The 13938-nt window shown below is 41.8% G+C and overlaps 1 protein-coding gene across 3 annotated transcripts in view; it reads left to right on the top strand.

Moving 5' to 3' along the window:
• Nucleotides 1-13938, top strand: part of LOC122395231 — a 46521-nt gene that overhangs the window by 26433 nt on the left and 6150 nt on the right. For all 3 annotated transcript variants that reach the window (XM_043392656.1, XM_043392657.1, XM_043392655.1), the window contains exons 2-3: nucleotides 9564-9703; nucleotides 13767-13916. In XM_043392656.1, coding sequence (XP_043248591.1) covers nucleotides 9565-9703; nucleotides 13767-13916 — 289 coding nt within the window. In that variant the 5' untranslated portion in view covers nucleotide 9564. The remainder of the gene's footprint in view (nucleotides 1-9563; nucleotides 9704-13766; nucleotides 13917-13938) is intronic.

Raw genomic sequence — 13938 nt, 5'->3', positions numbered from 1 at the left:
GTACACGGAACACGTGTCGGTGGGTCATTCCCATTTAAAAGTGTAGCTTCTTCGCGACGGTGATGTTTGTTCGTCGAACGACACGTGTTTCTAACGATCCCCACGCAGTGCCGGGGCATCTTTTGTCCGGCGTATTGTACCTGGATGTTAAAACCGAGTCCGTAAAACTCGCCGCGGGGACTTGCTCGATCGTGCCCGGCAATAATAACCGTTCCCGACCGACGGCGCTGCGCAAAATTTCAATTTATTAGCCATCGGGGAGACACTGGGCTTTATTTCAGCAGTTGAAACGCGTCGTGGCTTCGAGCACTCCGAGAGAGGTCCCGTGGACCGTCTCTGGTAGTTCATAAAATGCAGCGTGCCTTACGACTCGTCGGTTGCCTCGCCGCGCGCCGTTTCCACGGTGCTTGGAATAACGATAACCGGTCGTCGGATCGAAACCGAGAGCCCCGTTTCGCCAGATTTGCTGAAACCAGATAAATAAGATTTTTACGTTATCGTCGTCGAGCTTCCACCCATCTGCAACGACTCGTGAAAGCGTTCGAACGCTCGCCACTAACTCGACGAGAAACAAAGTGTTCGTGATATTCACGCGGTCGATGCGGCGGCGCTGCAGTCAAGGGCACTTACGAGTCGCATTTGGGGACGTTTGTTTACTTTCGCTATCTCGTCTCGTTGGTCCGAATATAATTACTTTTTCTTCGTCCAACGCAGTAACTGATCTTAAATACGTATGTATATATAATCGAGCGTCTTTCGTATTATCTTCGCGTAGAAATTGCGATTGAAATTTTTACGACGCGATCCTAAACCACGGCGAACTTCGTCCAATATTTTTCGTATCGATATTAGCGTCGAAAATATTCGGCTGTTAGGTTTTACGTGCCTCGGCCTGTATCGCAGTTCCCGAACAAGTCGATCGGTTACGAACGTGCACGCCGCTTGTGTACGAAATTTTTGCCCGGATGGTTAATAAATATTTTAAATTCCACCGACGTGCAATTCGATCCGGTATCTGGCGCAACGTTGCGCGGAATTTAATCGCTTTCCAGCCAAAAGTGTTCTTCGAGGGCTCGTGTATGTATATTTTCCTTTTTGTTCCGCGGTGACCCGCATACGCGGGCGTCAACAATTTTGTCTGTCGATAACTTCGTTGCGCTCATCCGTTACCAAAACGCGGTCGGAATAATATTTTCTTTCCTGTTTTGCGTGCGCGTATCGACATCGCGATGATCGATGCGAAAAGCCCCAGACGCGTGTACGATGTCTGGTCAGATCACTATTGTTAGACGAGCTGGCCTAGAACGCGGACGAACGAAACGACCGACGAGAAACAGTTCGACGATGCAAGAAACGACGTCGAACAATAGCCCGAAGGGAACGTCCATTGGAGTCTTTTCGCGATTGTTTATTTATTTATCCATAGTGGAAGGGGATCCTTTACAAACTGTACATAAAATTCGATAATAAATCTTTTATTAGTAGTTGCAAAGTATTTAATAAAGGGCCACCGAGATAAATTGAGAAGTCTGATAAATTTACGGGAAATAATAATCGAAAACTAAACGCGCAAAATTGCTGTAACGAGTTTCGCGCGGCATCGTCGCTTTCACGAGAGCTGTACACGAGACTCGAGCCACCCTTTTCTTGTCCGCGAACCACCCCGTGCTACGGAGGATCAATTTCAAGAGTCTCTTTGAAGACACGCTCCCAGCGTTGCACATTATGCGCGCCCAACGGCTTGTCTGTGCGCGCGTCGCAAGGAAGGACCTTGAAACAATGATTTATGCGTGTCGTCGTGCACCCTTTTAGCGACCAAATCAATCTGCAGCTTCCGCGGCCTGGATCGGTCAGGGCCGATGCGCGCAGCGTCGCGATTTCGACGCTGCGTGGATTTTAGCGTCCTCCTCTCGTGGATCTCTGGATTAAAAATTTGAAAAATGCTCATCCAGCGGGGAAGTTCACTTGGATTACGTTTGGCAGGGAAAATGTGAAACTAAATGTTTGAAACGGTGTGTACAAAGTTAAGTAAAACGGAAGTTAGATATTTAAGAAAAGTAGGATAAGCCATTAGGAAAGAAGTAAGATGGATAATGCAGTGGTAGGATCTCGTATAAGACGGGAGATGTGTAAGTATAGCATACTAAGTTATACGTACACATTATGAACCAAGTTCACTTTGCAGCCGGAAGGCAAAAGTTTTTGATTAACTAACTAACCAACTATAATATTAACTTTAACTTCGGATATTAATTTACGGTATTAACAATTGTAAAATGGTATTAAACTTAGAACATTTATATTATAACATAATTAATAAACTGGACCAATCAATTTTTCATGGAAGAACAATTAGTAGATTTTTTAATTTCTGGCAAAAAATATCAAAGTCAACCTCGTATCTGGAACAGTGAAAGGGTTTAAGAAGTGAATAATTATACGCCCCCATTAGGGCGAACGCGGTTAATGGAAACAGCTTAATGGACGCACCAAAAGATGTACAGTGTGTCCTATTTACCAGAAATTCAGGAAAACATTTTTTTACTGGTATTAACATTTTCTGGAACGTCGTACGATTTTTTTAGAACCTTTATCTTTTTAATATGGAACATTTCTATTTTGATTAATAAAATTAATTCTTATTATCGCATCTGGTATCAAATTATTGTGATGTAACGTCGTTACTTAAGGGAGGATTTGACAAATCGTTTGTATTCGATGATTGTGCTTGTTTTATCGGATGGTAAACGTTAATTTCGGGAATTAATACAACGAATAATTGTCGTGACAGATGGGTAGCGGGAATTACAACGGCGCGTGTTCTTTGTAGCGTATTAAATTTCCTGGATGACCGAATTGTACATATTACACATGTATTACGGTTTATCGAATATTTGGTATCGATAGGAACGCTCGATTGCATACCAAAACGAGTCGAGGGGAGTGCTCGCCGTTTGTAACATTGATTACGCAAATGATTGATTAAAACGATTCGAGGAGGTTTCTCCGTACTGGTTTCATTTGTCCAATTTTAAGAGATTGATGAGAGCAAACGGGTTTCGTAATGAGGGAAAATTTCACGCGCACGGGACTATAAATTCACGGCGCAAGTGGACCCTGAGGACGGGCGCCATTTTGGAGAACCAGCTTCACATAATATTCTCGTTACCGTTCGTTCGTCTCGAGCTTGACACACGCGACTAATTTCTTTCTTACGTCACGGATAATGCAAGCTAATAATTATTCACAAAATTTACCGTGTTCGCTTAGTTCGTTAAAAAAAATCGTTGGAAACGGTTTCCTTTCGCAGCAATTCTCCTTTTCTCCCAATGTACCCTTATTTTTACATCCCCCCATTTCCCCTTCCAGCCTCTTTTCTCGTTTCTTCCGCCATTCGTTTTTTTTTTTCTCGATTTTTCGTCGCGTCGAGTTCACGATACACCTCCCTTTCCTTTTTCCATCTTTCTGGCGTCAGCTTTTTTCCCTTTCTCTTGCTCTCTCTCTTCAGTGGTCGTTCTTTTCACCCCATAAAAATGCAGACGGCGCGAAATGGCGCGCGATTCGCGGAACTGCAGCTGGCGTTCATTAACGCGCGGTTATTAAACTTTTCGTCGCCGGTTTCGAGCCGATTTGCGCCATTCTCTTCGCGCCTACCTCGTTAAAATTCATTCTTCGAGCATTCCACGCGGCACGGCCACTTTCTGCGCCGACATATTTCGCAGGATCCCTCTCTTGGTGTCTAATTCGCCGCTAGTGGCAATTTCAGTCCGCGATTCTCGCCGTTTTCGTCCTCTCTCTCTACTATTCCGTTATTTTACCATTCTTCGCGGCATCGATCGGTAATAACTAGGCTAGGGATATTTAGCGGAGGTCACGGCCTTCGACGTACATTCGCAAAGCGTAACTATTAGTTCTAAAAATTAACTTAAAGATAATATTTTAGTCGAAACTCTGTGTGTTTGTGATTCCCCTGCAACTCTTGCTATTTTTGTTTGATCCGGATGAAATTTTGCATGGTTGCTCTTTATGTTTCGATGGAAAGTATAGACTACTCGATTCTTCGTTACGATAATATATTTTATTTTTTTTTTTTTATTTTGTTTGTGTCTATTTATTATTGATAGTAACTATAATTATAAAAAAAAAACTAAATGTTCATATATGTGGCCAAGGGCGTGAAGAGGTTAAAAAAAAATTACCACTATACCTACAAAATTAAAACTATAATTCGTCCAGGGTATAGTTGAGACTTTGGATCATTTTTTCAAGCGATGGGCGTGCTTTTCGCGAGAGGACCAGCATCGAGGAGAAATGCAGTTACTTTCGGAACAATGGTGGAACGAGCCCCGTAAATCGTCGCGCTTGAAATTAGGTTTCGTTGCAGTTATCGCTTATTAAATCAAGTCTTTTAAGTGCGTAATATTTCCAGCGACACCTTGATAGATACGAATATACATTTCGGAGGGAGGAGAGCAAAGGCCATGTGCTGTTATTAACCTAACGCAGAAAGAGAAATTGATCCAATTAATTTTCGCCGGTCAGGACGCGGACCGCGATTTTCGATTTATCGAATAACCACTCTGCCAGTTAGTTTTAATTGCTTGTCGCAATGCTGTTGGTTAACGAGAGTTACAAATGTGTCGGCAATCAAAACGATGATAGTTTCGGTGCTCAAAACTAGAGTACTCTGCAAAGTGATTTAACCGTACACTAAATTCAATCACACCTAATGAAACATGTTATTTCTTAATGCAATGTCTTTCATCGTAAAAATACAAAATTGAAAATGATACAAGCCACATAATATAGAACGCAACCTTAAATAAATAAAAAAAAAAAATTGAACAATTAATATTCTTTTTTTGATCAGTATAAATAATAACAGGAGTTGATGCAAAATTATTTTATTATTTATATTGACCAAAAAAGAATGTTAATTTTCCTCGTATCTCGAACAAATCTGAGGGGTTGGTTGTGGTTGATCCAAGCCAAGATTTCTTTTTTAGGAGGATCTATTTGGCGAAAACGCTGATACAAGGATTCTATATGTAATGCAACACACACAATTTGAACGGGTAATTTTTCTTCAGCCCTCGAAGCAATTCTTCTTACAGTACAGTCGTTCAGGCTGCATCATTTGTTTCGCGTCCTGAACGGGGAATACATATCGTACGCGATACGCAGGGTTGGGCTGCTTAAAATGCTAAGCTCGGATATCCCCATAGCACGAGAACTTAGGAAAATAATAAGGAAACGAGAATATTTCATGGAATATGTCGATACAAATACTTCTTATTCGTGTTTGAGAACATTTTTAACGTTTCAAATTGCATAGAAAAACATTTTCTTCAAACATTAAATAATAATACATTGCAAAGAAAATTTTGTTCAGTTTGATGAGGACATCCATTAAAAAAATCTGTGGGGGCTTTCTTTTGTCTCGCTACAGTAATAATAAAAGTATTTCTTGCACGTGAGAAGATTAGCTCCTCAGGATTATTTAATTAAAAATAAAAAAAAATAATCATCTTAATTGGATCTTCGAAAACAGCTCGTGACGCTTTTCTTTTTCTCTTTTTTTGCTGAAGGAGGCACGAACGCTTTTCATAGTTCGCGATTCAGGGAGTTAATGAAACATTGGCACGCGAGGGCCTACGCCACGCGACAATTACTGTTAACAAGACGATTGTAGATTGTCTACGTACTCGAACAATTATGTATCGCGGCATAAATATTAACGAGGCCCTCGGAAATGGAAAACTTTCCCGTCTTAAGCTTATTAAGATTCAAGCAAAGTACGATGTAAATGTCCCGAACGGAAGAACGAACGAGAGTGGAACCGGTTTAATTATAAATTTAAAAAGTTGTAAGCTAGTTTCTCGCTCGCAGCGGCGCGTCGACGGGGACAGTCGCTTCTTGAGATTAATTAACGTCCCTTTCGTCGAAACGAGCTTATGATACGATCGCCGGGAACTCGTTCCCGTGGACATTAAAAAATCATCGCTCCCTTTCCTGTCATTCGCGGATGACCTCGTTTCCCCAACGGCCGAGAGCTTTCTGCAATCTTTTCTGCCATTTCCGCGATAGTCCAAAAACGATAGCCCCGCGCCGCCATGCTCGTGTGTGCGCAAGCGCCGACGACTACGCAAAAGTCCTGTTCAACGACGTCGGAATATGGAAATGGTTTATAATTAACTCGCGTCATTATTTTTATGCGTCGAGTTCCCGTTCGAACACGATCCAACAAATCACTCCGCCCCGCGCAACGATCAGAAAAAATGCTCTGAATCGTTGCGAAAGCGCCTCTTTGCAAAGTTGAAACACGCGTTCGTTGCACGAAACGCATAATAAATTCGTGTTTTACGGAGGACCGCACTCGTTTCAAGTTGCATCATCAATTGGCCGTGCAGATTCGCTAAAGGGGTTTCCCCTACCAATCGCGGGGCCACCATTTGGCTCGACCGCCACTCTGTATCTCGTCCATCCGCGCAACCAGAAAGCACACACGACCACCAATTGGGCCAATTTTATTTTTCGAATTAACCTCCATCGTGTCAGATTATTTCGATTCAACGTCGACCCCGATGTTCCGAAAGAAATTAACCGCCTTTGATACGTCACAGCGACAGAAACGACCATTTGACGCGCGGTAACCTAACCTAATCCGCCATTAGGGTTCGAAACGAAATTCATTCGGCGAGTATTAACGCCAGAAATTGCAGCTTTACGCCGGTACAGCCCGGGGTATTAATTTAATTCCCTCGAAAACGCAACGAAAATTCCCCAACTCGAAGCCCAGGCTTGCGGCGTCGTCATAGAAATGGCGACTCGAGCAACGTTAATCCTCATTAATTATACGCTACGGTTCGTTCTATGCTCGATACAGTCGGACGTTAGTCGCTGATTAACAATTATGAATTTTCATGCAACTCTGGAAGAGTCCATTGGCGGAAACAGTTCCGAATTAACTCCGCGACACGAAACAATACTAATTTCCATAGCGTGCCTTCTCTGTTCGCCCTGCCGGTGGCCCGCAAACCGCTGGCAACCGTCGGGGCGATTAAATCAATATTATTCTTCCAGAGTTTCCACCCGGCCAATTAAACGACACTTAGTATTTAATTCCACGGAAATATTCAATTTTCCGGTACGACTTTTCCGCCCCCGTTTTCTTCGTACGTAAAACGATTTTCACGGTACACCGCGAAACACGTTTCTTCGTCTCATTGTTTTGTCTTGCAGCCTACTTCATGGTCGTGTTTACTTTTCCTTTAATTATCCTTCGTCAGCTGCCGGGTTTAATTAATTCGATGTACGTGAACTGTTGCTTGGTCAGCTTGGACTTAATTTTTCAAAATTTTTACGGATCCGTTACTCGTTACAAAATGGCGGCTCTTATTCGTATGTCTTTCTCGAACGAAGAACGATAGTTGTCGGTAAGGGCGTCGTCGCGGGGTTTATTGTCCGAACAAGTTCGATCGATTATACCATAAAGCAGTTTCGCGTAACGAGATAAACGTGTATCATTGTTTCATTGGGATTGATTGTCGAAATCGTTGACGCAAATGGAAAAGATTTCAGTAATTGTGGCGCGCGCGTGTAAGAGACAAACGAACGTTTCCTCCCGTGGAAGGGCGGGCGAATTGCTTTCTGTATAATTTTCTCGCCCCCGCACTTCCCTATTAATTAACATGACGATTTAACCCGTACACGTACATCTGCATTGCAACCGTTGCGTCGAGCCTGATATTTAATATTCCTCCCGGGTCGCGGTAAATTTTCATTTGTTCGGTATCGAGGCAGAAAACGGTTGCCCGTTTATTTAACCAGTCTTTGTTTTAATTACACGCGACGCTCTATCGCGGCGCTCCCATGGATAGCCAGTAATTACCGGTGGGACCGTTTAAAGCAGTTTTAACAATTATTGGTCTTCTTGTTAAATTATATTTACGGCACTTACGTGGAACGATGGGTTGAAAACACGCTCGCCAACGGGGGGGCCATTTTGCATGGTCTGGCTCGCGCTGGGTTTCGCACAATGGCCTGGAAAGCGTTGCTCCACGGTCGGAATTTAAATATTTCGGTTTCTTTCGACGCAAATTTATCTTTTTTTTATGTAAAATAATGGCAGAATAATGGTAATTTCTGTAAATAAAGGAAACTCTAGGATCGTAATTCGCATCAATCTTACGCCAAATAAAAGTAAAACAATAAAAAAATAAAAGAACGTAATATCTGATTAATATAAAATCAACGCGTAGAAGGCAGTATTTTCGTAGGAGGCGGTTGGAAGTGTGAGAGCATGCTCGACAAAAAGTTCTTGGAACTTCGTAATATGAGACGTCTACGAGAATCGACAGGACGAAGGCCAGAGCAGCTGGTTGAATCTTCGATATAAGCGTGAACGTAAACAAAGAAAGTGTGCGGCGTGGATCTCCGAGAATCGAGCGAGAGACGAAAGTGCGAAAGGGAAAGAAAGAAAGTCGAGCGAGTCAGTCTCAAGGGCACAGCGAACGAGAGCGGACAGAGAAACGATCAAATTCTATATTGACATTGGTAAACCTTTCTTCGATTTTAAACCGGTGTGTCGACCCAAATAAGATCCATAGTAATTATAATATAATTCGTCGCGCCTTCTATTCTGTGGACCAACGCCAAATGCAGACGTGCATCCCCAAAACATAATACATTCGCCTCGGTGTTCAACCGTTTGCTTGACGTGCGGTTGAAACGATTCTCCTCTTCGAGTCCAGCAACGGAGAAACGTCCATCAGACCTAATTCTGTTCTAGTTCTAACGGTCGAAGCGTGTACCACGTTAATTTTCGCGTTTCCATTAAATTAGACATCGAGCGCCGCGTCTTAATTCGATCGATCGTAAGAATCCTTTCGTGGTGGTCGCAAGGCCACCGTTCGATCGATCAAATTAGCGTTCAAGTCGTAAAAACGTCAACCTAGTTTCTAGTCCAGTGTGTGCAATAGCGCCAGGGATTTTCGAAACCGCAGACGTATCAGCTGTTCCCACGGCAGAATCTCCAGAGACAGGAAAGCGAATGAACTTTTCCATTCGTAAACTTCGAGCTCGTTCGCGTAGAAAGTACTGTCGCAAACGCTGCTGAAATTCGTAGCATGAGCCACTGTTACGTTTATATCTATCCGACGAAATAAAATAAAACGATTTCTTGCTTGAATTCAGGCGTGTGTGGTCGTGGGTTTTGGAGAAGATTTCGAGTCACGGAACTTGTACTCTTTTTGGTAAATATGGTGGGAGCATTAAGACGAAACAAAAAATGGCGTCCAATTTTACTAATCAACGAACGAGGTTCGCGCGCGATAATGAAGTTGCATTTATCGAGGTTCTATTGTATCGAGCATTGTGACGAAACGGTAATTTCGAAGCAGATAGACGAGAAAACGACGATTCCGTGTAAATACGTTTTCTTCTCGCGTGTTTGTTCGAGACCATCCAGCCGTGCCTTGTCGCGACGTGTAATCATTAAAAACGACGCTAATTACAGGTCGAAGATTAACGAGGCGTTACTTTTTCTTCTTTTATTTTTACAGAATGAAGCTGTGGTGGAGTTTGGCGCTGGTAGGTGTCACCCTGTTGATGATCGTCGTCAACGTCAAGGCGGAGTCCGATCTCTGGGAGGAGGACGACAAAGAGGTTCTTGTGCGAACCGTTCGCGGCACCAAAGAACGGGGTACTGAAGCGTCAGATTTATTAATCAAAGTTTATAGATATTTTCTTGCACCGTTGACGTAAAATTTTTTCAATGCACGTTACCGTGGATTCCGTTTGTCGGAATTTTTTACCCCTGCCTCGCGGACTCACGTGACCGAGCAAGGCTTACGAGTGTTACTTATTGATTAGTCATGAATTTAAACTAGAAGGGTTCGAATCGGAGGGGCGTGAAGTTTGTTCTTAATTCCAACTTGCTCGCCGTAGACAGGGTGCGACGGAATTCGTGATACGCTTTTATTAAATTACAAAAATTCTATATAGCATAATAAAGACTTTCCCTGGGTTCAAATAAAAAAAAAAAAAACGTAATAAAGACAACGGAAAATATAATTATTCGCATGTTCGTGAGTGCATGCCACCGCCATTATATGTTGACGCGTATATCTTCCGCTGTAAACGATTTTGCAACACGCAAGTTTGAAATGGCCGATCACCAGTAACCACCGTGGCAGTAAACGCGTTAAACACCTCATCGACCGTAACCTTGCATTATCGTCGATCGTAAAGTACAGTTTCATTAATATTCGTGATACGTATTGCGCTCGATCGTTCAATAAAAGCGGTGGTATAAACCCCCGTGATGTATATACAGGGTGTTCGGTCACTCCTGGGGAAAATTTTAATGGGAGGTTCTAGAGGTCAAAATAAGACGAAAATCAAGGATACTGATATGTTAATTGAGGCTTCGTTGAAAAGTTATAGAAACATTTCCGGCCAAACAGCATATTTTCGGAAAAGAATTTTTTTCTCTAAACTACGTAGGATTTCGGGGGTATGTCTATTGACCAAAAACAATTGTAATTGACCCCCTCAACCGAAAATAATTTTTCCAGAACGGTTTGAAATATTTTAATTTTGCCGAAAAATTCGTCTACCTATTGGAATTTTTTTCTCGAAAGTACGTCGGATTTCGGGGGTATGTGTATTCACCAAAACTGATTGTAATTGACCCCCTCAACCGAAAATAATTTTTCCAGAACGGTTTGAAATATTTTAATTTTGCCGAAAAATTCGTCTACCTATTGGAATTTTTTTCTCGAAAGTGCGTAGGATTTCGGGGGTATGTGTATTCACCAAAAATGATTGTAATTGACCCCCTCAACGGAAAATAATTTTTCCAGAACGGTTTGAAATATTTTAATTTTGCCGAAAAATTCGTCTACCTATTGGAATTTTTTTCTCGAAAGTGCGTAGGATTTCGAGGGTATGTGTATTCACCAAAAATGATTGTAATTGACCCCCTCAACGGAAAATAATTTTTCCAGAACGGTTTGAAATATTTTAATTTTGCCGAAAAATTCGTCTACCTATCGGAATTTTTTTCTCGAAAGTGCGTAGGATTTCGAGGGTATGTGTATTCACCAAAAATGATTGTAATTGACCCCCTCAACGGAAAATAATTTTTCCAGAACGGTTTGAAATATTTTAATTTTGCCGAAAAATTCGTCTACCTATCGGAATTTTTTTCTCGAAAGTGCGTAGGATTTCGATGGTATGTCTATGGACCAAAAATTATTGTAATTAACCCCCAGATCCGAAAATAATTTTTCCAGAACGATTTGAAATTTTTTAATAATATTTTAACGAAGCCTCCATCAACAAATTGATATTGTTGATTTTCGTCTTATTTTGGCCTCTAGAATCTCCTATTAAAATGTTTTCCCAGGAGTGGCCAAACACCCTGTTCAAACGAAACGTTCGATCGTTTTTAACGCAGCAGCGAATATTCCCGTGCGATTTAATTAATTATCGGCGCTGCTCGGACTTTCGATGGCCCCCGCGAATACAAGGGAAGAACAGGCCAGTTGAAAGTCTGGCGGATAAATTTTTAACAAAGCTTTAGCAGCCAATTATGAAAGTTTTGATGATTTATGTAAGAGCGTCTTAATGGTTTTGTGCTTAAAATTTTTAGCTCGTCGAGATGTTGCGTTAAGAATAATGAAAATTATATTGCCGGCGTTAATCCATCAACCTCATGTTGGGGGACGATGCACTTTGTCTATTAAATTATGCAAACGCTTCAGAGTCTCGATTACCAGCATTAAACTCTTTTTAACGCAATTTTTTTTCTCAAAGTTTTCCATCACGGAATTTTGGTCCTCTTCGAATTCGAATTAAATGAAAAGGTAACATATTGGAATAGTAATAAAATGTATAAACCAAAGGCGATACCACCTTTTGCAAAAAATATTGTGTTGTTAATAAAAATATTTTAATAAAAAAGATCCATTTCCGTTTCATATCGCTTCATCATGTGCGTATGTGTACGCCAATATTTCCGATGAAATCAATATTTGTTTGATAGATGTTATTTAATCAACGTTCCTGGCACAAACTCGCGTGGTTTTTATAAAGAGAACGTACCTTAAACAATATGTACAATAACGATTTATATAATAGTAAACATTCCATTATCGTATTCGTAAATAAAATAAAAAAGCTTGTTACTCCGTTGAAGCATGCTAGTGGGGTTATTAAAATCTGGTTATCTTGAGAGATAGAATTTTTTGTCCCGTTAAAGCATACGTTAAATTTACCTCTTGCAACGGATCCCTCGATAAGTGAAACCTCGATAATTGCATAAGAATTTCGTTCGTCGTGTTGTGTTGACAAATGGAAGGGGGGTGGTTACTTAGCAACCAGTGACGTTGGAGATGGGCGTAACAGGTAGTAGTAACTTAAGTAGTGAGAGTATATGGTATAAGTGAGGCTTCTACTTATTGGATCGATTACATCGATAATTGCACAGATTTTCAGCTCAGTTTTCCAGCAATTATCCTACACCTTACAACAACGCTATTACTCGGAATACAATTCAAGTAACCCAACACTGAAAATCATATTCTCGTAAAGTTAAAAAAACAAAGAAAAATTGATTTTGTCAAAGGTTTTGCAGCAGAATATTTCTAGCGCTGTAATTGTATAGCTTCGTAAAGGGGTTGGGTAATAAAGGTTGGTAACTTGTAGAGAAATGGTTGCTTCGCGATAGAGGTTATTTTTGAAGGGGAAAAAAAGTGAGTCACCGTGGTCAGAATTTTTTTTTCAACAGCCCCGAGGGTTGGTGTCCTTCCGTCGATAACGCGGGGGGCGAAGAACGCCCAGGGAATTGAAGCGTCGTTTCGCGAACCCCGTGGCCCCCCTCTGGTCGTACAGATGAAAAGCCCCTTTGTCTCTGCGCGGCTCTTTCTCGTCTTTCGGGCTTTCTCTCCCGCTGCCAGGATCTCGAATACAATTGAAATATCATCCAGCGACGCGCGACGCGTCTCATTGTCGGCTAAGATCATTTGGTTCTCTTAGAAATTTATTCTGGCCAGGAATCCGCGGGGTTCCGGGGTCGCGGAGGAGCTTTTCTTCCAGCGTCCTTTCAGAAATGGCCGCCGCGCGCCGTTGACAATTTCCACTTCGAATACATCGCGTGGAAATTTTAAATCTCGTCGTTTCCACTTTCGGTTCGTACCCTCTTCTTCTATAGAAATTTTCAAAAATATACGAAACCAACTTCGTAAACGGAAATTATACAGGTCCCGTTGCAAATTAGTACTATCGGTGACGGGTGAAAATGCTGCAGGCTTTCGTAAAACGCGGTTTTAATCCATTTGTGCGTAACAAACACTGTTTCGTGCAATACGGCTTTTTGTAACACCGTTTCGAAGTAACGTGGGTTGTCGTATAACAAGGTTCCGTGTAATACGGTTTTCTGTAACAAGATTGCGAGTAACACAATTTCCTACAATGGCGGCTGCATTGAGCCTGGTTTGCTGTAACACGGATTTCTATCATCGAGACGCGGTTGTCGAAACGGTTTATTGCAATTGTAATATATTAGAGCAAGATTGAAAATATGAAGGTGGATCTGGCAATTAATAAAGCATACTGCTAATTGTTAATGTTTTTATTTAAATGTCGTCCGCTGTGTCTCGGTACAGTGTCCCGAGAGTCAACTGTTTTTCCTTGATTAAGAGTCCACTTGATCGATGGTGTCTTCAATTATCTCTATTAACGTTTTGCATCTGTTGATTTAGCATCCGGCAGCACCGCGTCGTGCAAATACTCGAAGAGTCAATGGTCGGATTGCGACCCGAAAACCAACACACGATCCCGTACTCTGAACCTTAAGAAGGGCGACAAGTCCTGCGAGCAGACCAAGACCATCGAGAAGAAGTGCAAGAAAGGTATTGTTATCAGTAACGTCCA

The sequence above is a fragment of the Colletes gigas genome, unplaced genomic scaffold, assembly GCF_013123115.1.
Source record: "Colletes gigas isolate AHSC1104 unplaced genomic scaffold, ASM1312311v1 Colletes_gigas_Sc00005, whole genome shotgun sequence".
Taxonomy (NCBI): Eukaryota; Metazoa; Arthropoda; class Insecta; order Hymenoptera; family Colletidae; genus Colletes; species Colletes gigas.
The sequence above is the reverse complement of the archived record's forward strand: the minus strand, read 5'-3'. Positions and strand labels throughout refer to the sequence as shown.